Source organism: Leopardus geoffroyi, chromosome E3, assembly GCF_018350155.1.
Source record: "Leopardus geoffroyi isolate Oge1 chromosome E3, O.geoffroyi_Oge1_pat1.0, whole genome shotgun sequence".
NCBI classification, from domain to species: Eukaryota; Metazoa; Chordata; class Mammalia; order Carnivora; family Felidae; genus Leopardus; species Leopardus geoffroyi.
Window position 1 is genome coordinate 29,684,391 of NC_059340.1, and position 26,514 is coordinate 29,710,904.

At 46.1% G+C, this 26,514-nt stretch overlaps 1 protein-coding gene across 10 annotated transcripts in view; it reads right to left on the reverse strand.

The window, feature by feature from the left end:
- Positions 1 to 2,032: 2,032 nt before the first annotated feature.
- BFAR (bifunctional apoptosis regulator) overlaps positions 2,033 to 26,514 on the reverse strand; it is a 36,189-nt gene continuing 11,707 nt past the window's right edge. For 5 of the 10 annotated variants that reach the window (XM_045459889.1, XM_045459888.1, XM_045459886.1 and 2 more), the window contains 7 exons: positions 22,357 to 22,693; positions 20,602 to 20,806; positions 19,325 to 19,494; positions 16,267 to 16,411; positions 7,735 to 7,908; positions 5,564 to 5,766; positions 2,033 to 3,381 (listed from right to left, as the gene is read on the reverse strand). In XM_045459889.1, coding sequence (XP_045315845.1) covers positions 3,189 to 3,381; positions 5,564 to 5,766; positions 7,735 to 7,908; positions 16,267 to 16,411; positions 19,325 to 19,494; positions 20,602 to 20,806; positions 22,357 to 22,619 — 1,353 coding nt within the window. In that variant the 5' untranslated portion in view covers positions 22,620 to 22,693 and the 3' untranslated portion in view covers positions 2,033 to 3,188. Of the gene's footprint in view, positions 3,382 to 5,563; positions 5,767 to 7,734; positions 7,909 to 16,266; positions 16,412 to 19,324; positions 19,495 to 20,601; positions 20,807 to 21,101; positions 21,221 to 22,356; positions 22,694 to 24,092; positions 24,153 to 26,514 lie in introns of those variants that run through there. The other 5 variants (XM_045459892.1, XM_045459890.1, XM_045459887.1 and 2 more) reach the window with 3 other exon arrangements.

A 26,514-nucleotide genomic window follows, 5' to 3' on the forward strand; every position in this document is an offset into this window, starting at 1 on the left:
TAAAGGAAAACAAAGACAAATATAAAGGAGGGGAGAAAAATCACTTGAATTTCCACGATCCAGAAAAACCACTTGCGGCATTTCTGTGTGCTACTGTCATTGTTTTCTGTAATGTTCAAAAATGCAGTTGAAACCATCACATGGGATTTTTCTAAGTTTTTCCCCAGGTCATTAAAAAACCTTTGATAACTTCATTTTTAAAAACGTTTTATTTATGAGAGAGAGAGAGAGAGAGAGAGAGAGAGAGAGAGAGAATCTGAAGCAGGCTCCAGGCTCCAAGCTGTCAGCACAGAGCCCGACGCAGAGCTCGGACCCACAAACTGTGAGATCATGACCTGAGCCAAAGTCAGACGCTCAATCGACTTGAGCCACCCAGGCACCCCCAGAATTTCATTTTAAATAATGGTTACCTACTGTTTTATTGGTTGCCGACTTTGGGGTACTGGTGATATTTCCAGTTTTGATCGATTGTTGACGTGATGAGGATGCTTGTGAATCTTTGCCACACCCCACCACCCATGTTTTGATTGTTCCTTAACCCAGAGTAGGGGCCGAGGGCAGGCGGCCCCAGCACGGGCAACTCTGGCCTGAAGATTATTTTGAGCTGAAGCAACAGAGACCCTGCAGGCTCAACAAGAAACCCCTGCCCCTCCCTTAACTACCTCGAAGCATCTAAATTGGGGTCTGTCCTAGAATAAGGGTTATTACCAGAGATAAATTTTATCTGAATGGCCCATCTGTATGGCAGGGCAAACATCTCATTACCAGACACCAACTCTTATCGCCCCGTGAAAGGCATGCCTTCCCTTTGAAGTCCCACACCCCTACCCCTTTCTCCTTAGTTCAGGATGGACATAAAGGCCTTGTTTGGCCCGTCTTTGGAATATCCATGCCCATCTGGCTCCCCCGTATGTACCAAGTTAAATTTGATTCTGTCTCCTATGAATCTGATTCTTACTCCACCTGGAAGGACCCTGAATGGGATCAGGAATTCTTGCTCCTTGACAGCAGATTTGCAGAAGTGGAGTGTTTGCATCAAAGGGTCTGAATATTTTTGACCAACGCCTCCTTCTGATGTACCCAACCCGCTATGATCGAGCAGGTCTGAGGGAGGAGGTGGCCAGTGGCCCTTTCCCTGACTATACCTGTCTCTGCTCTGGCGATAAGAAGCCAGAGTCCGTCCCAGCCTGCTTGCTCTAGGCCAGTCTTTGCCCCTCCTCCTTCACAGGGCATATGTGGCTATTACACATTCATCTTTGGAGCAGAATGTGGGGAGCAGGTGGGGACGGTGTGAGGCCACAGGGTGCAGGTGGGGGCACTGGACCGGCAGCGTGGCCTGGGCCCAGCTCCACCGATGCCGGCCAGCCTCCACGTGCTCATCTGGACAGGAGAACGGTGACTCGGCCAGGCACCAGACCAGCGATGTCAAATACTGTGTGGTGTCTCCAGACCTGTCGCTGTCCGTGAAACACACAAAGTCAGGCAGCCCTGGGGCCTGATGAGCAAACGCAGGAGGTAAAAAACACTGTCCCTCCTTTCACTTAAGACACCTTGGGGTGGCTCCCTGGTTCCACGTTCACAGCAGGCTGGGGGATTTAAGCGTGACTAGTAGGTTGTGTCAGGCAATGCAGATTTTCTGCACAGTTTCTAAGCAATTTTTTCTCTATATAGAATTAAAAAGATTTTTTTTAAGTTTACTTATTTTGAGAGGGGGCGAGGGAGAAAGAGACAGAGAGTGAGAGGGAATCCCAAGTAGGCTCCACTCTGTCAGCCCACATGGGGCTCAAACTCGAACCGTGGGATCATGACCTGAGCTGAAGTCAGATGCTTAGCCGACCGAGGCACCCAGGCGCCCCTAAAATGTTTTTTAATGTTTATTTGGGGGGGGGGGGGCGAGAGAATCCCAAGCAGGCTCCCTGCTATCAGTGCAGAGCCCCATGCGGGGCTTGAATTCACAACCTACGAGATCACGACCTGAGCCAAAATCAAGAGTCGGACGCTCAACCAACTTGAGCCACCCAGGCGCCCCTACAGAACTTTTATCTATATAAAAATCTTTATTTTACTTTCAAGTGATTTCTTCAAACTTTCAGATGCAAAGTTTGAGTGAAATCTTCAAAGATCAAAGGAGTAACGAGTGGTTCACAGAGTCACAAAACGACACCATGGATGCAAACTTACCTCTGGGGCCAATCTTCAGATGGCTCAAATTCACACTTGATGTTTTCATACCAGAAAGAAATAAGGGCCCTGCCTCATCTTATTCATATTTACAACTACAGCACTTGGTGTAATTATACCTTGCTGTTTTATACATCAGAACAGGACAATAAGAGAATACAGTGTGAGGTCAAAGTACAAAATGTTTCCTTGAACATAAGGACTCTCCTGGATTTTACAGATTAAATTCCTGAAAACCAACCAAATAAACCCCCACACAGTAATTTTAAGTGGCACTGAGGCAGCGCGGCCTGATGAGAATGACCCTCCATTACTGCCTGACTTCGTCCTCGACACCCCCCTGGGAGTTAGGGATCCAAAGTTGCAGTGATTAAATGCAGAGAACACGGACGACAGTCTGACCACCACTCCGTCTCAAACCCTTTTAGAGGCTTCCATCTGAAAAACATACCACCTCTTTAATAATACAGAATCGTCCATCGGATTTGGGCTTTTCCTCCGTATTTTTTATGCGCAACTGTCTGTGCCTATGACAAAATCTTTTCCCGTTTTCCTAAATTTGATTCAGAGGACAGGCCTGGCCCCAGCAAGCCTGGTCTCAGGCTCAGCCATGTGCTGCCAACTCGCCCTGGGAGCCTCTGTCCGTCACTGAGGTCAGGGCAAGCAGGACTGCTGACCCAGCAGCCTTCTGAAGTCGCCGGACTGCATCCTCTGGGGACCCCAAGTCCCTGACAGCCCCGGTGGACGGGGCCTCCCAAGTCCCTGTGAGGAAGGCGGCTGGGGGGGGAGGTGCTGTCACTGTGTCGGCCAAGCTCTGGGATGTCAGTCCCCGCTGCCACGATGCCACAGGCAGAGGGACAGAGGACCTGGTTGTAGCCTCTGACAAAGCAGCACCTTGTTCGCAGGGCAGAGAAACAGGAAGTCCACTCCCCCCGCCCCCTACTCGAGCATCGATGCGCACATGTCGAGGAGGCTGGAAGAATCCTTCAGAGCCTGGGAACTGCCAGTCACAACACCTGGGTTTCCAGCCGTCGGACTTCCTTGACCACAAGATCGATATTAATAATTGGGTTGAAGTACAGGGCCCAGTAAAATAGACAGTTGCAGACAAACTGAGGAATGAGGGGCCAGAACATAGCCACAAAAAGCCCCTGCGTCGATACTTTCCAAAAATGGCTCCACATCCTCTGAGGCACAGTCCTGTAAAAAGAAGAGAAGCCTCTGAGAGGTGGACTCGTGACGGGATCTCTCGTGACGACGCCCAAGTGCTCGGACACTGGGCCTTTATCCTGATGCACAGCCTGGCTGCCTGTGCTGCGCCGACCTTGCTTCCTCTCCCCTGGGGCCTGAGACGCACCTCTGCCTGACCGACCCATCTTCCACCCCCAGGAGGCAGCCCCACACCAGGTGAGGACCCCCCAGCACAGCCCCACCTGCTTCATCGCTGTGTCGCACTTGTATGTATCTCACAGACACGGTTTCTCTGCGAGGCTGGAGGCCGTCAGGGTCCAGACTGTCTTCTCTTTTTGTTTTTTGTTTTAATGTTTATTTATGTTTGAGAGAGAGAAAGAGCACAAGCGGAGGAGGAGCAGAGAGAGAGGGAGACACAGGATCCGAAGCAGGCTCTGGGCTCTGAGCTGTCCGCACAGAGCCTGACACGGGGCTCAAAACCATGAGCCGTGAGACCATGACCCGAGCCGAAGTCAGACGCTTAACTGTCTGAGCCACCTAGGTGCCCCCAGACTGTCTTCTTTACCAAAACATCTGCAGTGCCCAGCAGAGAGCCTGGGACAGAGCGGGGGCTCAACTAACTGTGCATGAATGAACCAATAGGAGATTCTTGTCAGGTTTTTGGAACTATTTTTTTTTTTTTTTAATTTTTTTTTTTTTTCAACGTTTATTTATTTTTGGGACAGAGAGAGACAGAGCATGAAGGGGGGGAGGGGCAGAGAGAGAGGGAGACACAGAATCGGAAACAGGCTCCAGGCTCTGAGCCATCAGCCCAGAGCCTGAGCGGGGCTCGAACCCACGGACCGCGAGATCGTGACCTGGCTGAAGTCGGACGTTTAACCGACTGCGCCACCCAGGCGCCCCAAGTTTTTGGAACTATTTATAGGGCTGTTACTGACTGACGAGGCCAAGAACTCTTGGAGTCATGGGACGTTTAAGGCCGGTGCGATGCTGGTGTGGGGCTGTGTTACTTCTACCTGTCTAGGAGCCACCCCCTTTCTTCTGGAAATGCCTTCTGAGTTTTCCTTCTGGGGGCCTCCTTCCTCATTCTTTGCCATGTGGTCTCGGTGGGGCTGATGAAGCCAGCCCTTGGTTGGGGGGTGAGAACAGGTCCTGAGCCTGGATAAGGAGAGCCTGGCATGACTCTGCACCATGTGGTAGGTCTGGGTGGGCATGTGACCCAGGCTGGGCCAATCAGAGCAAAGGAGCGTGTGCCCCCCCTCCCCTTGCCCGACTGTCAGTGCTATGGGGAAAGAAGTGCCCTCTCTCAGCTGCTCAGATGTATGCCCGGAGTGACCAAGGGCCCCGCATGAAGTCAGCTGAGGCTGAACAACAACACAGCAAAGAGAGGGAGAGGCTGAGTCCTGATGACAGCATTTGGGTCTCTGGATCCAGCCATGTGGGAAGCCTTGACTGGGCATTTCTCTTTTTAAGAGAAGCCAATTTAGGGGCACCTGGGTGGCTCAGTCCGTTAAGCGTCTGACTCTTGGTTTCGGCTCAGGTCCTGACCTCACAGTTCGTGAGTTCAAGCCCCGCATCAGGGTCCATGCTGACAGTGTGGAGCCTGCTTGGGATTCTCTCTCCCTCTCTGCCCCTCCCCTGCTTGTTCTTTCTGTTTCTCAAAAATAAAGAAATAAACTTAAAAAAAAAAAAAAAAAAAAAAAAAAGGAAGGAAAGCCAACCAAGAGGCACTTGCAACCAAGAGTCCCGGCCCAACTCTCTCATTTTATGCATTAATCTAGAGAAGTTATTAGTGTCCCGGCTGACGGCACAGCAGGATTAGAACTCATGCCTACAGAATTCCTCACCAGATCTCCTTCTGCTCTACCCCACCGCCCCTTTCCATAAAGCACCCTCTTCTCCTCACTTACGTATTCCTTCATCAAACCCTTCACGCACACCCCCACCCCCGGGAATGACATGGTATGTTCTTACACGGGGAGAAGATAAATGGAGACACACTTGTCCAAACCCCCTCCCCCCCCACCTCCAGACACGAGGAAATTTTCCCATCTGCTGCTTAAGCCACATCTACGAATCAGAGCAAGGAGTGTTTTCACGTGTGCGTAATCAAGAGGACTCTTCTACTACCTGGGACCCTTTCTCAGAAGTGCTGCTGCTCCTGCCACCTCCAGTGTAAACACACACTTACTTCAGTTCACTTCGTGACCAGATCCTCCAAAAGGAGAATAATTCCAGAACCGAGAGTAACATGGCATTGACGATGAGAAAACGTGATGTCCAGTAATGGACCTCCAGCCAGTCCCAAGCAAATTCAGCAATCAGCTGGTATGGAAGGAAGGAGTATTTGACAAGGAATTCTCTCCATTGCTTCCAGGTGGGCTCTCTTAGATCCTTCAGAATAACATAAAAGTAAGCAAAAGGTGGACACAGAAAATCATTAGGATTGACTCTTATGGATTATACTGCAGTCATCACGGTGAACTTTACATTTACTAAAACACACAGATATCCAACAACATAACATGAAATTTTCCACCCATCGACTCACCTTTTAAGAATCTTATACTGGATAAATGTTACTGAGGAAGCTGAACAGAGATGCTGGTTATGGAATTGTGGAAGCTCAGAAGTAAAAGTAAAAAAACTCTGAAGCCTGAGTTATAAATAATGAGGGTGCAGGGGCGCCAGGGTGGCTCAGTCAGTGGAGCATCCGACTTCAGCTCAGGTCACGATCTCATGGTTCTTGAGTTCGAATCCTGCGTCGGGCTCTGTGCTGACAGCTTGGAGCCTGAAGCCGGCTTCGGATTCTGTGTTTCCCTCTCTCTGCCCCTCCCCCACTCATGCTTCTGTCTCTGTCTCTGTCTCTCTCTCAAAAGTAAATAAACATTAAAAAATAAAATAAAAAAAAAAATAAGTAGTGACGTTGCAATGAATGGAAATTAACCAGTTTTAAAATTTCTTCATCACTGCATGGGTAGCTCAAATGATTTCCTAAATTCAACATCTTTGCTGTGGTAGGATAACAGATCATGGGAAAATTAAGCATACACTTTGAAAAAGTAATTTTGGGGAAAATAAAAAACTCACTACAGTTATTAGCAGATAATAAACCAGAGCATTTAAACAACTCATCGAGGCATCCAGAAGGCTTACGGAAGTGTAGCAGGACTGTGCACTATGGAGCAGATACTAAGTATCCCAAGAAGAAAGTGAGCCTCATGAGCACAGGGGTTGTTGAAGCTTGTGAAAATGGAAAGGTAAGAGGTGGGGTCTCTGTTCTCCCAGTCCAGAGAGGGCAGGTAATAGCAGGAAACTGGGTAATTAGGCAAACACTGTGCCTAAGGGCTAATTAGCAGGCTTTCAACTACATCCAAGGCTCAAGTCAGGCAGATACCTGACTTTAGTATTTTAAAAAGGGTTTTTGGAGATTTAGAAATTCGTAGGTTTTTTTTTTTAAGTTTATTTATTTGAGAGAAAATGTGGTGTGTGCACGTGTGAGCTGGGGAGGGGAAGAAAGAGGGGGAGAGAGAGAATTCCAAGCAGGCTCCATGTGGTCAGTGCAGAGCCCGACACGGGGCTTGATCTCATGAACCGCCAAGATCGTGACCTGAGCTGAAATGAAGAGTTGGATGTGTAACCGAGGGAGCCACTCAGGCACCCCTAGAAATTATTTTAACATTTATGGGTGTGGATCATACACGATGATTCCTACATCCATGTGACTTTTAATTTTAACAGATCAGAGGGACTGCCCCAAGAGCAGCAATGCAAAGGACAATACCCTGCAATGACCAAGCAGACACAGAGACAGCCCTGTGTAAGTGGGACCCACCAACAATTCTGAAGACACAAAAGCCAGCGTGGATACCTATCTCTGCCAGGGGCCTATGGTCAGCTGAGGTGACCACTCCCATCAGTGAGCTGGACAATGGCTTACTTTTCTGAGGCCCCAGGATGGATGCTAACCCTCCCTTGCAGTGGGACAAATGATCATCCTTTGGGGATCCTCTTCGAGACAGACCACCAAGCTGGAAGGTCCATAAGTTTAACCCTCAGGCAATCTGAACCTATTCTATCTTCTTTTGTAACAAAAGCAATGCACGTTTCCCCCCCCCCCCCCCCCCCCCCCCCCCCCGTAAATATTACAAGTCCAGAGGGTAGCCTTCTTGTTACGCAATGCAGGAAATAAAACAGGCTTCTGGGAGTGGGGAAGTTCTGCTTGATTTTCTTTTGGAGGGGTTCTCCTTGCAAAAAACAAATGAAGGCTGGGCGTCGTTGGCTCTTCTGCAACAGCTACAGCCCCGTCTCCAATTCCAGACCGCACTGAGGAGTGCCATTCAAGGCACCGTGCAGACCTACCAGAAGCTTGGTGATGATGTCCTCCCCAGAATTGTCTTCCTGCAGGGGGCAGATGGTGTGGATGAAGGGCAGGAAGGTGTCTGTGTAGTCAAATAGGTAGAGGTATAGCAGACCAAGTCTTGGGGAGCTCTTGAGGGCATACAGCAGGAACAGGGACCTGCCTGGGTTCACCGCCTGCAGAGGACAAGGCGAGCGTGGGGTCACATCACAACCACGGCAGCCAGCTCCCCACCCATGCTCCCTCCACAGTCTCACGCCCTTTGCCTTCAGCTTTTCTGTGTGTGGTTTGCACAGTGAATGAATGGATGAATGAATGGGTGGCAAGAAGAGGCCAAGGAATCAATCTGTTGGGCTCTATTTAATAAAGACCCAATCCTTCTCCATGGCTTTGGTGTGTGCGTGTGGGGGAGGTAGGGGGGTGCTGAGACATACACTCCTCGGCGCTGCTAGTAAAACCCAACTTTTTTGGAAAAGAATTTTGTAAAATGTATCAGAGTCTTCAAAATGTTCAATTTAACCAATGTATTAGTGGGCACCACTTAAAAGGAAGTCAGAAATACAGAAGGCTTTATGCACAAAATGTTTCGTGCTGCACTGTGGGTAAGAGAGAAAAAGTGAAATCTGAGACCTAAGTAATGAAGTTACAGTGGATGTTCAGCACAGAGTTCATGCAGCCCATTGAAAAGCGAATACGGGCATTTTTGGATGATGCTCTTGTTACAGTGTTAGGTGAAAAAAGGATTCCAAGACACGTGGCAATCCGATCTCTCCGGTGTCAGCCCCACACAAACCAGGTCTCTTTCATGACCCTTCCTAGAGCAGCACCTGGCTCACAACAGATATAAAGATTTATGGAATGAATACATAAACAAAAGCACAATTAAACTACGCACAAAAAAATTGTCTAAGAAGAAGACAGAGCAAAATGCAACGTTAACCGTGCCTGGCTCTCAGGTGGGATTATGGGCCATTTATTTTCATTTTCATCACTTTGGTCAATTTTGCTACAAAGAACGTGTATTTATGTTTTTCCTGATTGTAAAAGTAACTTCAGACGATTCTGTTTACTTGGTGCCACTAAGCATCAAATAAAATGGTCAAAAGATATGAATGGCCACTTCACCAAGGAAGATACAATAAAATAAGCACATAACAAGATGCTCAAGAGAAAGAGAAAATGGAACCGGTTTTCCACATTAGCACCGCGTACTTGATTTGATGGGGAGGGGTGGGGAGCAGGACTCACAGAGGGGCAGGAGGTGGCTTTGGGGACAGATGAGTATGTTCGTTAGCTTGATTGTGGTGATGATTTCACAGGTGTGTGCAATATGTCCAAACTTACCAAATTGCTGAATGGAGAAAGATGATGTGGTGTATATACACACCATGGAATATTACTCAGCCTTAAAAAAGAATTAGATTTTGCCATTTGCAACAATATGATGGACCTCCAGGGTATTATGTTAAGTGAAATTAAGTCACACAGAGAAAGACAAATACCAATGATCTCACTCATATGCGGAATTTAAGAAACAAAACAAACAAACGAAGAAAAAAAGAGACAAAAAACCCAGACTCCTAACTGCAGAGAACAAACTAATGGTGACCAGAGGCGGGGGGTGGGGTGGGGGGTGTGTGAAGCAGGATGGGGATTAAAGAGTACACTTATCTTGATGAGTCCCGAGTAATGCACAGAATCGTTGAATCACGATCACTGAAGCTAACTAACATAACAATGTACTTTAATTATACTGGAATTTAAAGAAACTTACCAAATTATACATTTGAAATATGTGTATGTTAACTGCAGCTCAATGAAACTGTTAAAACACATTCAACTTATTTGATGCTATTAATGGCTTACTGTTAAATGTTAAGAAAAGAGTCCTTCTCTTCAGAGATTCACACTCAAGTATTTCAGGGTGAAATAATATGATGCTTGGCTATGCTTTAATATAATCCCATGCATTGCGGGTGTGTGGGGTGTGTAAGAGTGGGTGGAGGGGTGTGTAAAAATAAGAATGGCCACTAGTCAACACTCACTGAAGCTGGACACGTGTATACTCTTCTATTTCTGCATGCACCTGAAATTCTATAGCAAAAAGGTTTTTTAAAAAGGCCCAACCTATGAAATGGCTGATTTCAGGTCTGGGATAGAAAAGGTACAAGAATAACTTGAACATCCTGTCACATAAGGAAAGAAAGTATCTGGATAGCAACACGCAAAAGAATGAAAATGGACCACTTTCTTACACCATACACAAAAATAAATTCAAACTGGACTCAAGACCTAAATGTGAGACCCGAAGCCATAAAAATCCTAGAAGAGAACACCGACAGTAACTTCTCTGACATCAGCCATAGCAACTTTTTCTAGATATGTCTCCTGAGGCACGGGAAACAAAATAAAAAACGAACTATTGGGAGTACATCAAAATAAAAAGCTTCTGCATAGTGAAGGAAACCATCAACAAAACTAAAAGGCAGCCTATAGAATGGAGGAAGATATTTGTAAATGACATATCTGATAAAGGGTTAGTATCCAAAGTGTATAAAAGACTTATAAAACTCAACACCCAGGGGCACATGGGTGGCTCAGTGGGTTAAGTGTCTGACTCTTGATTTCAGCTCAGGTCATGACCTCTCAGTCAGTGGGCCCTGTGCTGCGTGTGGAGCCTGGTTAAGACTCTCTCGCCCCCTCTGCCGCTCCCCCGCTGATGTGCTAGCTCACTGCGAAAACAAACAAAACACAGAAGACAAGAACAAAAACAAAAAAAACCCTCAAAAAACGAACAATCCCATTAAAAACTGGGCAGAAGTCTTGAACAGACATTTTCCAAAGAAGAAATACAGATGGCCAACAGACGCATGAAAAGATGCTCAACATCATTCATCATCAGGAACATGTAAATCAAAACAACAATGAGATACCACCTCACACCTGTCAGAATGGCGAACCCAACAACACAGGGAGCAACAGGTGTTGACAAGGATGTGGAGAAAAAGCAACCGTCTCGCACTGCTGGTGGGAATGCAAACTGGTGCAGCCACTCTGGAAAATAGTATGGAGGTTCCTCAAAAAAAAAAGTTCCTTAAAAACAGAACTACCCAACCTACAATCCAGCAATTGCACTACTAGGTATTTACCCAAAGAATACAAAAATACTAATTTGAAGGGATACCTGCACCCCAATGCTTATAGCAGCATGACCTACAATAGCCAAATTATGGAAACAACCTAAGTGTTCACTGGTTGATGAACGGATAAAGAAGATGTGACGCGTATATACAATGGAATAACACTTAGCTGTAAAAAAGAATGAAATCTTGCCATTTGCAATGACGTAAATTGAACTAGAGAGTGTTATGCTGAACGAACAAGTCAGTCAGAGAAAGACAAAATGCCGTACGATTTCACTCATACTGAAGGAAAAAAACCAACCGAGCAAATGGGGGTAGGGAGAGAGATGCAAACTACAAAACAGACTCTTAACTGCAGAGAACAAACTGATGGTTACGTGTGTGTGTGTGCGCGCGCGTCTGTGTGTGTGTGTGAAATAGGTGACGGGGACTAAGGAGCGTACTTATCATGAGTATCAAGTATTGTATGGAGATGTTGAATCACAAGTATTGTACTCCCGAAACTAATACTACACTGTATGTTAACTGGAATTTAAATAAAAACTTAAAAATAAAAAGTATCAGACTTTTGAGGTCATGTCAAAAGGACTCATGGGCAAGTATATTATACCTCAATTCAAATGTTAAATTTTAAAAATAGACTCAAGGGGTGCCTGGGTGGCTCAGTCAGTTGAGCGTCAACCCCTGATTTCAGCTCAGGTCACAATCTCAGGGTCGTGGGATTGATCCCCACGTGGGATCGAGCCCTGCGTGGGGCTCCACACTGAGTGTGGAGCCTGTCTGGAATTCTCTCTCTCTCTCTCTCTCTCTCTCTCTCCCCCCACCCCCACTCCCCACCCCATCCCCCTACTCTCTCTCTCTCAAAATAAAGCTCAGGGGCATGTGGGTGGCTCAGTCGGTTAAGCATCTGTCTTCGGCTTAGGTCACCATCTCGTGGGGCATGAGTTCGAGCCCTGCACTGGGCTCTCTGCTCTCAGCACAGAGCCTGTTTCAGATCCTCTGTCCCTTTCTCTCTGCCGCTCCCTTGTTGTGCGCTCGCTTGCTCTCTCTCAAAAAACAAACGCTAAAACAATAAATCTTAAAAAAAAAGAACTGAAAATAATTTGAGGAGACTTATACTCCAAAAAGATGGGACAATCTGAGCATCAATTAGGGTAATTACTGAAAGGTATTCAAACATATCAAGAATGTTAAAATCCTTAGTTAATAATGATCCTAAAGAAAGAAACTGGTTACCTATCTAGGTAACAGAGAACCAAATCATTATTATGAAACTGGTAAATAAAGGGAAAGAATCCAGCATTTTTTTTTTTAATTTTTTTTTTTTTCAACGTTTATTTATTTTTGGGACAGAGAGAGACAGAGCATGAATGGGGGAGGGGCAGAGAGAGAGGGAGACACAGAATCGGAAACAGGCTCCAGGCTCTGAGCCATCAGCCCAGAGCCCGACGCGGGGTTCGAACTCACGGACTGCGAGATCGTGACCTGGCTGAAGTCGGACGCTTAACCGACTGCGCCACCCAGGCGCCCCAAGAATCGAGCATTTAACTGACCTTTCTGTATAAACTGTGCTTAGGGTAATCAAAATGGTTGCTGAGTGAAATTTTCCTTTTTTTAAAAATTTAATTTGATTTAATTTTTTTAGACGTACTTAGCTAACACATGAAGAAGTGAGAGAATTACAGAATCACCATTTTGCAGGCAAATGATGAACGATCACGGTGGCTGCTACCATCAGAGAGAGAGAGACAATTAGCCATGCTGAGCCTCCTAATGGGAGAAGATGCCACCAGCTATAAAACAGTCTTGTCAAAATACCTAAACCAATGCAAGCCTCTAGATTTCCCTACTGAATTATGGGATGTAACAGGACACATTACATGTCTGGTGACAGAGGAGCCTGTCAGGGGTACACCGCAGAGGGACAACGAACAAAATTTAAGATGAGGGCAAACTACGGGACAAAATGACCTGGTTTCTTCAACCAATAAATGCAGGGTGACAAAAAAAGGGAAGGAGAATCCAGACAGTAAAAGAGACTTAAGGCACATAATAACCAAATGCAGACCTTGTTTGGAACACGTCAACTAGAAGAAGAAAAGATGTGGTCTATTTGAATACCGACAAGTTACCTGATATCAGAGAATTCAGTTTTGTCTTTAAAAGAGTCTTTACTTTTTAGAGATTCCCAATGAAATACTTACCTATGGGAAAATAAGATATCTTAGATTTTCAAAATAGTCAGGGGCGGGAGGTGGAGGTTATCACTGAAATGAACATGGCCGTAAGTTGTTATAGCTGGTAAGGGTACATGGTAGTTTTGTACTCTTATCCTGTTATTGTGTGTGTTTGAAATTAAAAAAAATATATATGTAACTTAAAAAAATTTTTTTTAATGTTTATTTTTGCGACAGAGAGAGAGAGAGCACGCGTGCGCACATGAGTGGGGGAGGGGCAGAGAGAGAGAGAGACACAGAATCTGAAAAAGACTCCAGGCCATGAGCTGTCAACACAGAGCCCGACGCAGGGCTCGAAGTCAAGAACAGTGAGATCACGACCTGAGCTGAAGTCAGGCGCTTAACCGACTGAGCCACCCAGGTGTCCCCCTCAAAACCCTAACTTCTAAAGATATCTTTGCCTCCTAACTTAGATGAGAAATAGAAATGGGGGTAGTTCTTTATCAAAAGTGTTTGCCAACCTGTTTTTTTTTTTTAAATCAGCCCTTAAGAAATCTGTTAGAAACTTTTTGTTTTTCCCCATAATCCTGCCCCCATGAAATGTTAATACCACAGATATACTATAAATCTGTTTATGTACTGTGGTCTTTTATTTTATTTATTTATTTATTTATTTTTTTTAAATTTTTTTTTCCACGTTTTTATTTATTTTTGGGACAGAGAGACAGAGCATGAACGGGGGAGGGGCAGAGAGAGAGGGAGACACAGAATCGGAAACAGGCTCCAGGCTCTGAGCCATCAGCCCAGAGCCCGACGCGGGGCTCGAACTCACGGACCGCGAGATCGTGACCTGGCTGAAGTCGGACGCTTAACCGACTGCGCCACCCAGGCGCCCCTGTACTGTGGTCTTTTAGAGGGGGCCGCAACTCCTGTATTACGGAAGACTTGTGTATTCCACGCCTATTGTCGCCCTGGGGGCAATCCTGCTCTTGCTGAATATGCAAGCTCTCCCGGAGCACCAGTCCCAGAAATAAAGTCTGCGTGTGTCCAACCACATCATGGTTAGTACAAGAGAAAGGGAGAAGACCAGGTTATGGATTTGTAGGTCTGGCGTCAGGGTGGGTGCTGAGGCGGTGAGTGCTTGGCTATTTCCTATCAGATAAGGAGGAAAACCAACCACCCAGTAAGGTGGTTACCGGGAGGCACTTCAATGGGGAGCGGTCTCTTTACCGTCTAATGAGAACAGGAATTGCACCAGGCACTAGGGTGGAGGAATCTTATCACACACCGCGAGGCCTTTTGGCTAGTTGCCAAATTGTCAAATGGCCACCCTCAGGGAGGGGCTGGTGGCACAGAAGAGCCAAAGGAGCCCACTGATAAGATTCTGCCTGCTTTCACACTGGGTGCGGAATCACGTGCCCATTCGCTCTGGTTTAATGCTAAGATTACTATTAATGTTTTTTAAATAGAGGGTCATCGCTGGATGTGTGCCCCACGAATGTTCTGCCAGACACTAAAAACCTACCAGAGGGCTAATATTGGCTACAAAAAGCCCAGAGTTTACTGCATAAACAAAATGGGTAATTTATGATAAAAGCAGGGATTTTCCAAAATTAAACAAATAACAGCGATAACACAAAAAACAACAAACCTTCTACCTGAGGACCTCCAAGCCCATTCATCAAAATTTCTGAAACTAATGTTTTTTTTGGTTTTAAGATAATACGTGTACATAGTAAACACAATGTTTTCCAAATGGCACAGAAATGTGTTAAGTGACACATAAAATTCTCTCTTCCATCCAAGTCTCAATCCGTAGAGGAAAATACTGTAACAGTCTGCGTATCCTTCCAGACACATTCTGTGCATATGACAACATACAGATACGTACACGTGTGGATTTTCCAATGTGCTTTTCCCTACTTTCAGTTAACAATACAACGTGGGCATCGGTCCTTATTAGCACACCAGCGTCACCACCTTCTGCAGTGGATCCACGGTTGGGTGGGCCCAATTTATGGAACCTGTCCCATGACAGGCACTTCGCTTGGTTTCTTTGTGCTGCTGTTACCAACCACGCTGCAGTGAACGTCTTGTTTAATGACGTTTTGGGGCTCAAAGTTCAGCTCTCACTGCAACTGTCACTCTGTGAAGTCATTTACCGAGGAGGAGATGGGCACACAAGGCCCCGGGTGCCTGCTGGTGTCCCACAGCTAGCGTGTCCTGGAGAAGCCCAGCGAGCAGCCCAGGCAGTCAGGCGCCTAGCCCTGCTCTTCACCTTGACCGCCCCCCCCACCCCCCACCATGCCGCCTGTGTTCCAGGTGCAAAGAAGTGAAACGGCAGATCACAGGGCAGGTGCAGTTTGAATTTGAACACTTATTGACAAACTGCTCTCCAAGGAGACTGCGCCAATTTAGGACCCACCACACCCACGAGTGTCTTTTTCTTCGTATCGTAATGCTCTCATCCTTGACAGTAACATGGGTGAAAACGATGCCATCTGGTTGTTTCAGTTTACACGTCTTTAATTATGAGTGAGCGTTTTCTCCCATGAACTTATTGGTTATATGTAATTACTTTTCTCCATGCAAATGCAGAAATTTGCCATGTCAGCACATTCCAGGTATCTTATAATTAAAAAAATATTCATTTTATAGCACAGCATTTGCTAAATCTTCGTGAAGGAGAAATCAGCTGGTGCAGTCAGAGCGAAGAATAATTTATCAATACCTCATAAAGCTGAAGATGCCTATTACCTGTGAACTACTAATCCCCTGCTTCAGTATATAACCATAAAGCATAAGAACTCCCCAAGAATTTCCACAGTGGCACTGTTTCTAAGGGCAACAACCTCCATGTGCATGGACAGGAAAATGCACGAACTAAGATACGCTCAACAGAGAAAATGCGTGAACTGGAGCCAGAGAGGTCAAAGCTCAAAGCTACTTGCAGAAGGACACGCTCAGTTCATGCCTCTCACGTTCAGGCTGAGGGCTCCTAGCGCCTGCGTGTACAGACCCGTAGTCCAAGGAGGGAAATGCGCCCAGTAAGGGCGCCTGGCTCAGCTGCGGGAGCATGGTTCCGCTAGAGAGGGTGGGGAGCCGGGGGCTTCAGTTGTGTCTCCGATGTTTTCCAAAGCAGCGGGCATCGAGATGACGGACGGGCCGTTCTCTCTACTTTTTTCAATTAAAAATAAATAAACAAAGAGCTCACCTTATATTCCCAGAGGTTCTGGGGGGGCTTCACCCCCAGTGCTTTGACACGCTCCAGTTCCAGGAGGATGGCTCTTCTGTGGCTGCTGTTTTCTATGTTATATGGCACCCTTGAAAATTCTTCCTCTGTCAGAGTTAAAAGCAACCTGTGGGGGGAGGGGAGCAGATTTCTTGTGAGATTATACACCAGAAGCCAACTCTTCACACCCAGGGTTCCATCCTATCAACACAAATACTTCGGGCTTCCAGTAAGGCAAGATACTTGGTATATGAAGTAACAGTAATAACAGCAAACTACTGAATGCTTGTTAATTGTTAGTGACTCTCTGAAAGTACTTCCACAAACCGTCACCAATCCACTTAACAATTCTGCAGAGTAGGTGGAATTATGAGCATTACGTGCATGACAAAATGGTTTGGAGGAATAGAGGGGCTCGGCTGAGGCACACCCTGGTCTGTTTTGCTCCTAACTTCTGATCTTTCAGCTAAGCAGCTGAGTTCTCCCAGGGTACTCTGTTTTGCAAAGAAAAATGTAGTATATGTTTTACATAGAATATAATATTCTATATAAAATTATATATATTTCTTTAACATACAGAAAAAAATTGGAAAGAAATCCAATAAAATGTGATGACTCGAATAGGAGCTGTTCTGGGGTGGGGGAGGGGGTGTGCCTGAGTGGCTCAGTCGGCCAAATGTCCGACTCTTGGTTTTGGCTCAGGGCACAATCTCACATTTCATGAGTTCAGGCCCGGCGTCGGGCTCTGTGCTGATGGTGCAGAGACTGCCTGGGATTCTCCCTCTCTCCCCCTCTCTCTGTCTGTCTCCCGATCACGCTGTCTCTAAATAAAGAAGTAAATAAATAGAAAAAAAAAAAGTAGCTGTTTTGGGGTCGTCATTTAATAAAAATATTTGTAGATCCCTTATCTGGTCCCTTCCATTGGAAAATATGACTCCGCCTCCACAAGAGCCAATTGTTAAAACCACCCCTGTGCACCAGCAAGCGGAGACCCAGCAGGCACACAACCACTGGGGGAGGGATGTAAACTGATGTCCTCTCGTGGGTGATTTGGAAACATTGATCAAAGTTATAAAGACTTATTTCCTTTGACGTGGAAATTCCAGTTCTAGGAATCCATCTTCTGGAAGGAAGGCAATGAGGCAAAGATGTATCAGCCAGGTAGACAACAAAAATGTTTTTAACCACAATTCGGGGGAGGCGCCAATTCTTACAAAAAGTAGACAACTCAACTGGGAGCGTGTGGCTTTCCCAAAGGAGAGTTAAGAGTTGAAAGTTCAGTTCGGGGGGAAAATGTGACTGGGGTGTGAGGTGGGCAGGCAGGGGCCTGGATGGTGCGTCTGAAACAAGCAGATTAGCAGGAGTGGCTGTTCTCAGCACTGCGTGGCACACTATACTCTCCCTACACAGTCCCTCCAAGGAAGGAAAGAGCCCAAGAAAGATGGTCAGTGTTCTGGAAGGGGGCATGGGGACATGCTGATGGGCAGAGGCAGGCCTGCCCATTGCCTGGCAATCCCATCCTGGAATTCCTTGTATCAGGGCATTTGCTACAACATTGCTTGGAATTGTCTGGGACAGGAAAAAGGAAACAGCCCAGACGTGCCTTGGTGAGATCAACTAAAGAGACTCTAGTACATATACATATGTACGTACATATGTATATGTATATGTACCTATAATCACAGATCTGTTTAATGAAGTTGTATTTCTAGTTTAAACAAATAATATACACTTATGTGTATCTCTGTATAAACGTGGAAGAAAATCCAGAAAGATGTCCAGAAACATGCTAACAGTGGTTTTCTCTTAAGAGTAGAATTATGAGGGTATTTCACTTTCATACCCTACAGTTCTATTTTAATTTTTTTTTTTTTTCAACGTTTTTATTTTTACTTTTGGGGCAGAGAGAGACAGAGCATGAACGGGGGAGGGGCAGAGAGAGAGGGAGACACAGAATCGGAAACAGGCTCCAGGCTCTGAGCCATCAGCCCAGAGCCCGACGCGGGGCTCGAACTCACGGACCGCGAGATCGTGACCTGGCCGAAGTCGGACGCCCAACCGACTGCGCCACCCAGGCGCCCCTACAGTTCTATTTTAAAATGACTAAAAAATACATGGTTCTTTTCTAATTCAGAAGCAACACACAAAATGCCAGTCACATAAAATGGTTCGGCTGCCCTGGGGAGCGGTGTGACAGCTCCTCAAGGAGGGAAACACAGAAGTTGACTTCAGGCCCCAGCAACGGCACTCGGGCAGACATGCACGGGCCCTCGGAAGCAGAGGGTTACACAAAAACCCACATGCAAGGGATCAGAACAGCTCTGTTCGTGAAAGCCCCCAAACGGAGCAACCTGAACGACTGAAGGATGGGTACTCAAGTGCAGCGTAGCCACAAGTGGGAGTACTGCTCAGCCATAAAGATGAAGGAAGCATGAGGGGTGTCTGGGTGGCTCAGTCAGTTAAGTGTCTGACTTTGACTCAGGTCATGATCCTGAGGTTTGTGGGTTTGAGCCCCACGTCAGGCTCTGTGCTGATAGCTCAGAGCCCGGAGTCTGCTTCGGATTCTGTGTCTCCTTCTCTCTCTGTCCCTCTCTCGCTCGGTCTCTCTCTCTCTTTCTGTCTCAAAAATAATTAAACACTAAAAAAAAAAAAAAAAAAGACGAAGGAAGCACTGACCCACGTGACAACCTGGGATAAACCTTGAAAATGCTCTGCAAGGTGAAAAAGCCAGACGCTAAAGGATTCTGTTTACAGGGATTACTCTAACAGGCAAATCCACAGAGCCAGAAAGGAGAATGGTGGTCGCCTGGGGATGAGGGAGGGGGCATGAGGACCAAAGCGGGGAGGGTAAGAGCTTTCTTTTTGGGGTGATGAAAATGTCCTAACACTAGACTGTGGTGATGGCTGCACATGTCTGTGGATACGTTAAACAACATGGATTGGACACTTTCAATGGGTGAATTTCATAGTATGTGGGTTATGACTCAGTAAAGCAGCTTACAAAAAGGTCAATGACACGTCAGAAGAGCCAGCGTCTCACCTTCCATTCACTCTTTCAGATAAAAACCGGTCTCTGTAGAGAGAGGCCCAAGGGCCCAGCTGCTCCAGCCAGAGGACCACTTCTTCTGCTGTCCATTTGGCCACAGCCTTGTGGACCAGGAGGTCGTGCTCAGATTCCCTGCTGCTCCAGTGATACACGAGGAGGACCACCTGGGAACAAGGGACAGAGGCCTTAAGACACAGAAAAGTCAGAGAAGCCAGCTTCTCACGAGTGTGGGGCAGGGAAGGGAAGGCTGAGCTTGACGGGAATGACGCCGAGTCGGTACAAGGAACCACTGGCACCGAGAGTTGCGGAGGAGAACTCCAGGTGGGCCCCTGTCTCTGCTGGTTGTGGGGCTGTGAGGGAACAGAGATGGGAACAGGACTCGGCGTAGAACATCTGGGAGCGCAGCACCCTGGGCCCCAACATCCTGGCCAGCATAACTGCCTCATGTGCCTTTTCTACTGGAAAATTTGTAACCTTTAAATTTGTGTAGCATGGGGCGCCCGGGTGTTAAGTTAAGTGTCTGACTTCAGCTCAGGCCATGATCTCGTGGCCCATGGGTTCAAGCCCCATATCAGGCTCTGTGCTGACAGCTCAGAGTCTGGAGCCTGCTTCAGTCTGTGTGTGTGTTTGTGTGTGTGTGTGTGTGTGTGTGTGTGTGTGTGTGTGTGTACGCGCGCGCGTGTGTTTGTGTGTCTCTTTCTCTCTCAGAAATAAACATTAAAATAATAATAATAATAATAAATTTTCGTACCAGGGAACCGAGAATAAAACAGTCTCCGTGTGAGATGTTAGTAAAGGGCTATGCTCAAGACTCAACCACCCAGGTAGACACGGTCTCGGATTCCAGTTCTCACACCTTCCTGCATCTGTTCCCTCACCTCTAAAATGGGAATAACTGGGGCACCTGGCTGGCTCAGTCGGTAGAACATGCGACTCTTGATCTCGGGGTTGTGAGTTCAAGCCCCACGCTGTGGATGGAGCTTACATTAAAACCAAAATAATAGAAATGAACAAATGGGATGGGAATAATCACGGTGGCTATTGCAGGGGTGAGGAAGGGGATGAATGAAACGAAGCTAAGAAGAACTGGGCCCTGAATATTGCACTGCCTACTTGAGTACACAGCTTCCCTGAAGAATCATCCGACCCAGCGGATGTCAAATGCGTGCAGTGAATGACCACATACAGGTAAGCCATCAATTTCCACAGAAGTGATGTCAGTGAAAACTGGGAGTGGGTCAGGGGGCAGAGAAACACAGCGGTACACTTACTGCCACACCAGTTAAAGCGGTGAGCACTCCGGAAAAGAATCCCCCACCTCTCTGTGCATTCACTCGGCCTGTGTTGGTAGCTAAAGGAGCCTGATCATTCCCGTATTTGTGAAAGGCTGCAAGACTCTGGATTATGTCATTATTCTGCTGAATGTCCTCAAATCGCATTCTAATGGCATCAGGAAATAATTTTTCAATGGCATCCCTATGAAGAATAGGAAAAAAAAATCACACGACAGTTGTTTGACTAAATATACTTAGGATGTTTAGAGGCTAAAATAAAACTAACAGTCAATATTTAACAACATACAGGCACTTTAGAACAATGGTCAAGACTATGGCCCGGTTGGTAACACCAAAAAGGACTGGAAACAACCGATGTGTCCACTGTTAGAGAAACAGTCAAATTATGGTCTATTCACACAATGGAATGTTACAAAGTTTTAAAAATGAATTTACTGGATATCATTTGTATCGAGATGGATAAATTTAAGACATACATATTGCTGAGCGGAAATAATAAACGATGGGGTCGCCAGGGCGGCTCAGTCGCTTGAGCGCTCGGGTTTCGGCTCAGGCCATGATCTCACGGTTCGTGGGTTCGAGCCCCACGTCAGGCTCTGTGCTGACAGCTAGGAGCCTGGAGCCTGAAGCCTGCTTCGGATTCTCTGTCTCTCTCTCTGCCTCTCCCCCGCATGCACTCTGTCTCTCAAAAATAAATAAACATTAAAAAAAATTAAAAAACAAAACAAAACTGTGGAGCCTTATAGACAGTACACCACTGATGTGAGGAAATACTTGCATTTCCTGCTCGCACACATAGGTACAAAAGTATCGTTAAAATTCTGAAGGAAATCACAACAGAGGCATGACTGAAATGACTCTGGGGAAAAGGAAGGACGTGGTGTAAGATGGGGAGGGGGAGGGCAAAGGGATCTTTATCAGTAAGCACTCTCATTTTTTAAAAAGAATATAAACAGATGAAGGTTATCTATGTATTGCTGATGTCATTCAACATTAATTCCAGAAAACAAGTGGAGCTGTCTTCGTTTTCAATTACACATAATCAGAGAACCTTCCTTCAATTTAAGATCAATCTGCAGGTACCCCAGGCTGAGAGGTGAGAGCAAAGCGCTTGTCAATGTATCTCCCATGAAAAAGAGAATGTTAGGTTAATGTTTTCAGGGAACTTTCTGGTACTCTGTTGGTATCAGGAAGGCAACAGAAGAAAAGCAAGGATTTTAGGCTCGAAGACGTGACAGGTGCAATATACACGCAAGCAGAAAGGAACCCTCTCTCTGAAAGGTCTTGCCATTTGTTGTGTGAAGCTATACACGGGAGACCATCTCTACTGATGTGAAAACTGGAACAGTTTATCAAAGATTATGAAAATCAGCAGCACACCGATTCGTACAGAGTCGTGCGGTGACGCCATTTTCTCTATGAGACCTAGGGTGTTCTCGGCGGATACAAATCGATAAAAAGTGTTACAGGACAAAGCATTACAAGCAATGGTCTGATAACCAGAATTTGTTTTTTCCTTTATGATAAACGAACACAAACAAATCACGGTCACCTGTGAGGAAGGAAGTCTGGCTTTGCAGGTCCTTGAGCCCCCTGACTCCCAGGCCAGCAGATCTAGAATGACCGTGGGGGTCGGCCCTGCGCCTCTGGCCTTCTCAAACATGGCTGCTCCCATGAAGACAAAGCATAGCGCGCAAGCCGTATGGGCTACCGATATGGACCGAGCGTTACCTGAGGAGAATATTGACTTTGGGGAAACCTTCCCATTTTTCTCTGCATTCTGGACACTCTGTTTTCTTCGAAGAGGCCCACCATAAAGCTAGGCAGTGCCGGCAGAAGCTATGCCCACAGTTCAAGGTGGTGGGGTTAATCAGGATGTCGTAACAGCAGTGGCATGAAAATTCACTAACAGAAATCTGAGGGGTGGTGCTCTTGAGAGGGTCACCTTCCTCATGGGTCATCTTGTTCAGATCGTTCTGTGCAGGCCCCTCCATCTCTTAGAAAATCCTGGGGTTCACAAGCACAGAAAATTTCAGACTTAGGAAACTGCTCCAAAGCATCATTAAATCTAGGAAAAAAAAAAAAAAAAAAAGAAAAGGCAACAGAATTAGGACAAGGGTTTGAGATTACTGCCGTTCTGTTAAAGCTGGTTTTTATACATGTTTTTCTTTACATTTTGTTTACTTTGAGAGGGAGTGAGAGCATGAGTGGGGGAGGGGCAGAGAGCAAGAGGGAGAGAGAGAGTCCCAAGCAGGCTCCTCGCAGAGCACAGTCATGGGGCTTGATCCCATGTCCATGAGATCATGACCTGAGCTGAAACCAAGAGTCAGATGCTTAACTGACTGAGCCACCCAGGTGGCCCCATTAAAGCTCATTTTTAAATGTGATCAATTTGACTTCTGAAAATTTGCATTCCAGAAACCAAATAAACCTACTGAATTTCTTTCTGCCCTGTCATACTTCTGAAAATTAGCTGAAGCAAAATAATGCAGTGGAAAGTTCAGGGGACTTGGTGACAGTGGGGAATGCTAGATCCTTCTCTTTCACTAACTTACTTGGAAAATGTCATTCCTCTGGCCTCAGTGTTCTTAATTACATTTCTAAAGTCCTTTCTTGTGTATGATTTTACATAAACCAACTTCTTGGTGGAGGGGGGTGGGTCCCTGGGAGGCTCAGCCAGTTGGGTGTCCAAGTCTTGATTTCAGCTCAGGTCATGATCTCACGGTTTATGAGATGCAGCCCCACATTGGGGTCTGCATTGGCAGCATGGAGCCTGCTTGGGATTCTCTCTCTCCTCTCTTTTTCTCTGTCCCCCTCCCCCAATTGTGTACTCTCTCTCAAAATAAATAAAGAAATAAACATTAAAAAAAAAAAAACACAGCTTCTTGGGCCAGTTAAATGTCTGAAGTTGGCAATAACAGATGTACTTCATGTAAATAATGCATTTTTTTTAATCCAAATGTTTTCCCAGTAGGTAATTATTTATGTTTATTTCATAAACATGTGATTTGAGAGGCTCCCACAGGTACAGTACCAAGAAGTGAGTGAAGCCTTATTTTGTGAGGTGCCCTGTGCCAGGTCAACTCCCTAGAGGCTCAACATACCCTTTCCTCCCAACTCAACCCGGACACACATCATGCCCTCTGGATCTGGCCAGTCGGGTGCCACAGAAACATGCCAATGTCGCTAATAAGCAAATGGCAAAGGACCATCTTCTCGTTCTCATCCGGGTCTTAGGAGACTGTTTCATTGAGAGGCAGGATGGTGCAGGACACCATGGAGTTAGAGTCGCTTGCTCTGTGACTGCACAAGTTACTTGAGCTCTCTGAGCCCTGTGTTCTCAACTGTGAAATGGTAGTTAACAGTATAAAAACCGCCAAGGTTTCTTGTGAGGATCAGAGAGGTTGAAAGTAAAGTGGCAGGGACAGTGTATGGTGTAAACAGGGGTTAATGCAATGACTATTCACACTACTCCTGGTATTAAGACAGTGGAGGCCCTGGTGAGTAAGGGTTTCTCCATCTCGCTACTGTGAAGAGAAAGGAAGTAGTAAATCACTCTCCACCACCCACAGCGATCATGTAGAGAAGGGCTCTTGTTTTTGCAGTAGGGCTGCCTGCGTTCTTACTAAATCTCTGCCATTCGCTAGCTGTAGGGTCTGGACTTCTTGGGAGTCTCAGCTTCCTCGTGTTTAAGTGTGCGTGTGTGTGTGTATGTGTGTGCGTGCGTAAGAATAGCATTTACCCCCACTGGGAGGTTTAAGAATTGAACAGGAGAATGCAAGTGAAGTATCTGATCCTACAGAGCCTGACATGTGGTAAGTAAACCATACAGGGTAGCAATTTGCCTGATTTTCAAATACAGTCATGAGAATCTTATCTTTTATTGAGTGACATATTATGCTTATAGAATACCATATTTTACTTATTTATTTATGAATGTTTATTTATTTTGAAAGAGAGAGAGCGTGCGAATGTGTAAGCAGGAGAGGGGCAGAGAGAGGGAGAGGGAGAGAATCCCTGACGGTGTGGAGCCTGGGGCTTTATCTCATGAACTGTGAGATCATGACGAGAGCTGAAGTCAAGAGTCAGACACTCAACAGACTGAGCCACCCAGGCACCCTTAGACTACCATAGCCTAAATAAGCAAATCTGTAGGGGCACCTGGGTGGCTCGGTCGGTTAAGCCTCCAACTCTCGGTTTTGGCTACGTCACAATCTCAGGCTTTGTGGGTTCAAGTCTTGGGTGTTGCTCTGGACTGATGGAGCCTGCTTGGGATTCTGTCTCTCTGTCTCTGCTCCTCCCTCACTTGCTCTTCCTCTCAAAAATAAATAAGTATTAAAATAAACAAGCACATCTATAAACAAAGACAGAAGAAAATACAATGAAGTATTTGTAGTGGGTCTGGGTATGCTGGGTGAGGGAGGGTCGTGATTATTTTGGCTTTCTGTATATACCAAATTGTTTTTAATAAAAATGTATATTATAATAATTACAAAAACACATATAAAATTGTAAAAAATATACTGTATTCCCTTTGACACAACACTAGTGGGGGATTTTAAACTCCAACAATAAACACAGCTAAATTTTAAACTCAGTGTTAAAGTGGAATAAAGGTCCTCATCAGTACTAAAAAGACAATTAGGTAAAGATAAATATAAAATTAAAGGATTAAATACAAAATATAAAATTTTTAAATATAATAATTACATTCATACTGTTATTCACAATAATAAATTATAGTAAAGAGGGGGACCACCTTCTGTATAAGCCTAAATTGTTGTTTTTGGGGCACTTGGCTGGCTCAGTTGGTGGAGCATGCTACTATTTAAAAAAAAAATTTTTTTTTAATGTTTATTCATTCTTTTTTTTTTTTTTTTTTTAATTTTTTTTTTTCAGCGTTTATTTATTTTTGGGACAGAGAGAGACAGAGCATGAACGGGGGAGGGGCAGAGAGAGAGGGAGACACAGAATCGGAAACAGGCTCCAGGCTCCGAGCCATCAGCCCAGAGCCTGACGCGGGGCTCGAACTCACGGACCGCGAGATCGTGACCTGGCTGAAGTCGGACGCTTAACCGACTGCGCCACCCAGGCGCCCCGTTTATTCATTCTTAAAAAAAAATTTTTTTTTAATGTTTATTTATTTTTGAGACAGAGGGAGACAGAACATGAGTTGGGGAGGGGCATAAAGAGAGGGAGACACAGAATCAGAAACAGGCTCCGGGCTCTGAGCTGTCAGCACAGAGCCCGATGCAGGGCTCGAACCCATGAACCGTGAGATGATGACCCGAGCCGAAGTTGGACGCTTAACCGACTGAGCCACCCAGGCGCCCCATGTTTACTCATTCTTGAGAGAAGACATAGCATAAGTGAGGGAGGGGCAGAGAGAGAGGGAGACACAGAATCCCAAGCAGGCTCTAGGCTCTGAGCTGTCAGCACACAGCCCGATGCAGGGCTCGAACCCATGAATCATGAGATCATGACCTGAGTCGAAGTCAGACGCACAACGGACTGAGCCCCCAGGCACCCTGGAGCACGCTACTCGTCATCTCAGGGTTGTGAGCCTGAGCCCCACGATGGGTGCCGAGATTACTTAAAAATAAAATGTGGCGGGGCGCCTGGGTGGCTCAGTCAGTTAAGCGTCCGACTTCAGCTCAGGTCACGTTCTCGCGGTCCGTGAGTTCGAGCCCCGCGACAGGCTCTGGGCGGATAGCTCAGAGCCTGGAGCCTGCTTCCGATTCTGTGTCTCCCTCTCTCTCTGCCCCTCCCCCATTCATGCTCTGTCTCTCTCTGTCTCAAAAATAAATAAAGGTTAAAAAAATTAAAAAAAAAAAAATCAGGGGGACGGGATGCCTGGGTGGCTCAGTGGGTTTCAGCTGAGGTCATGAT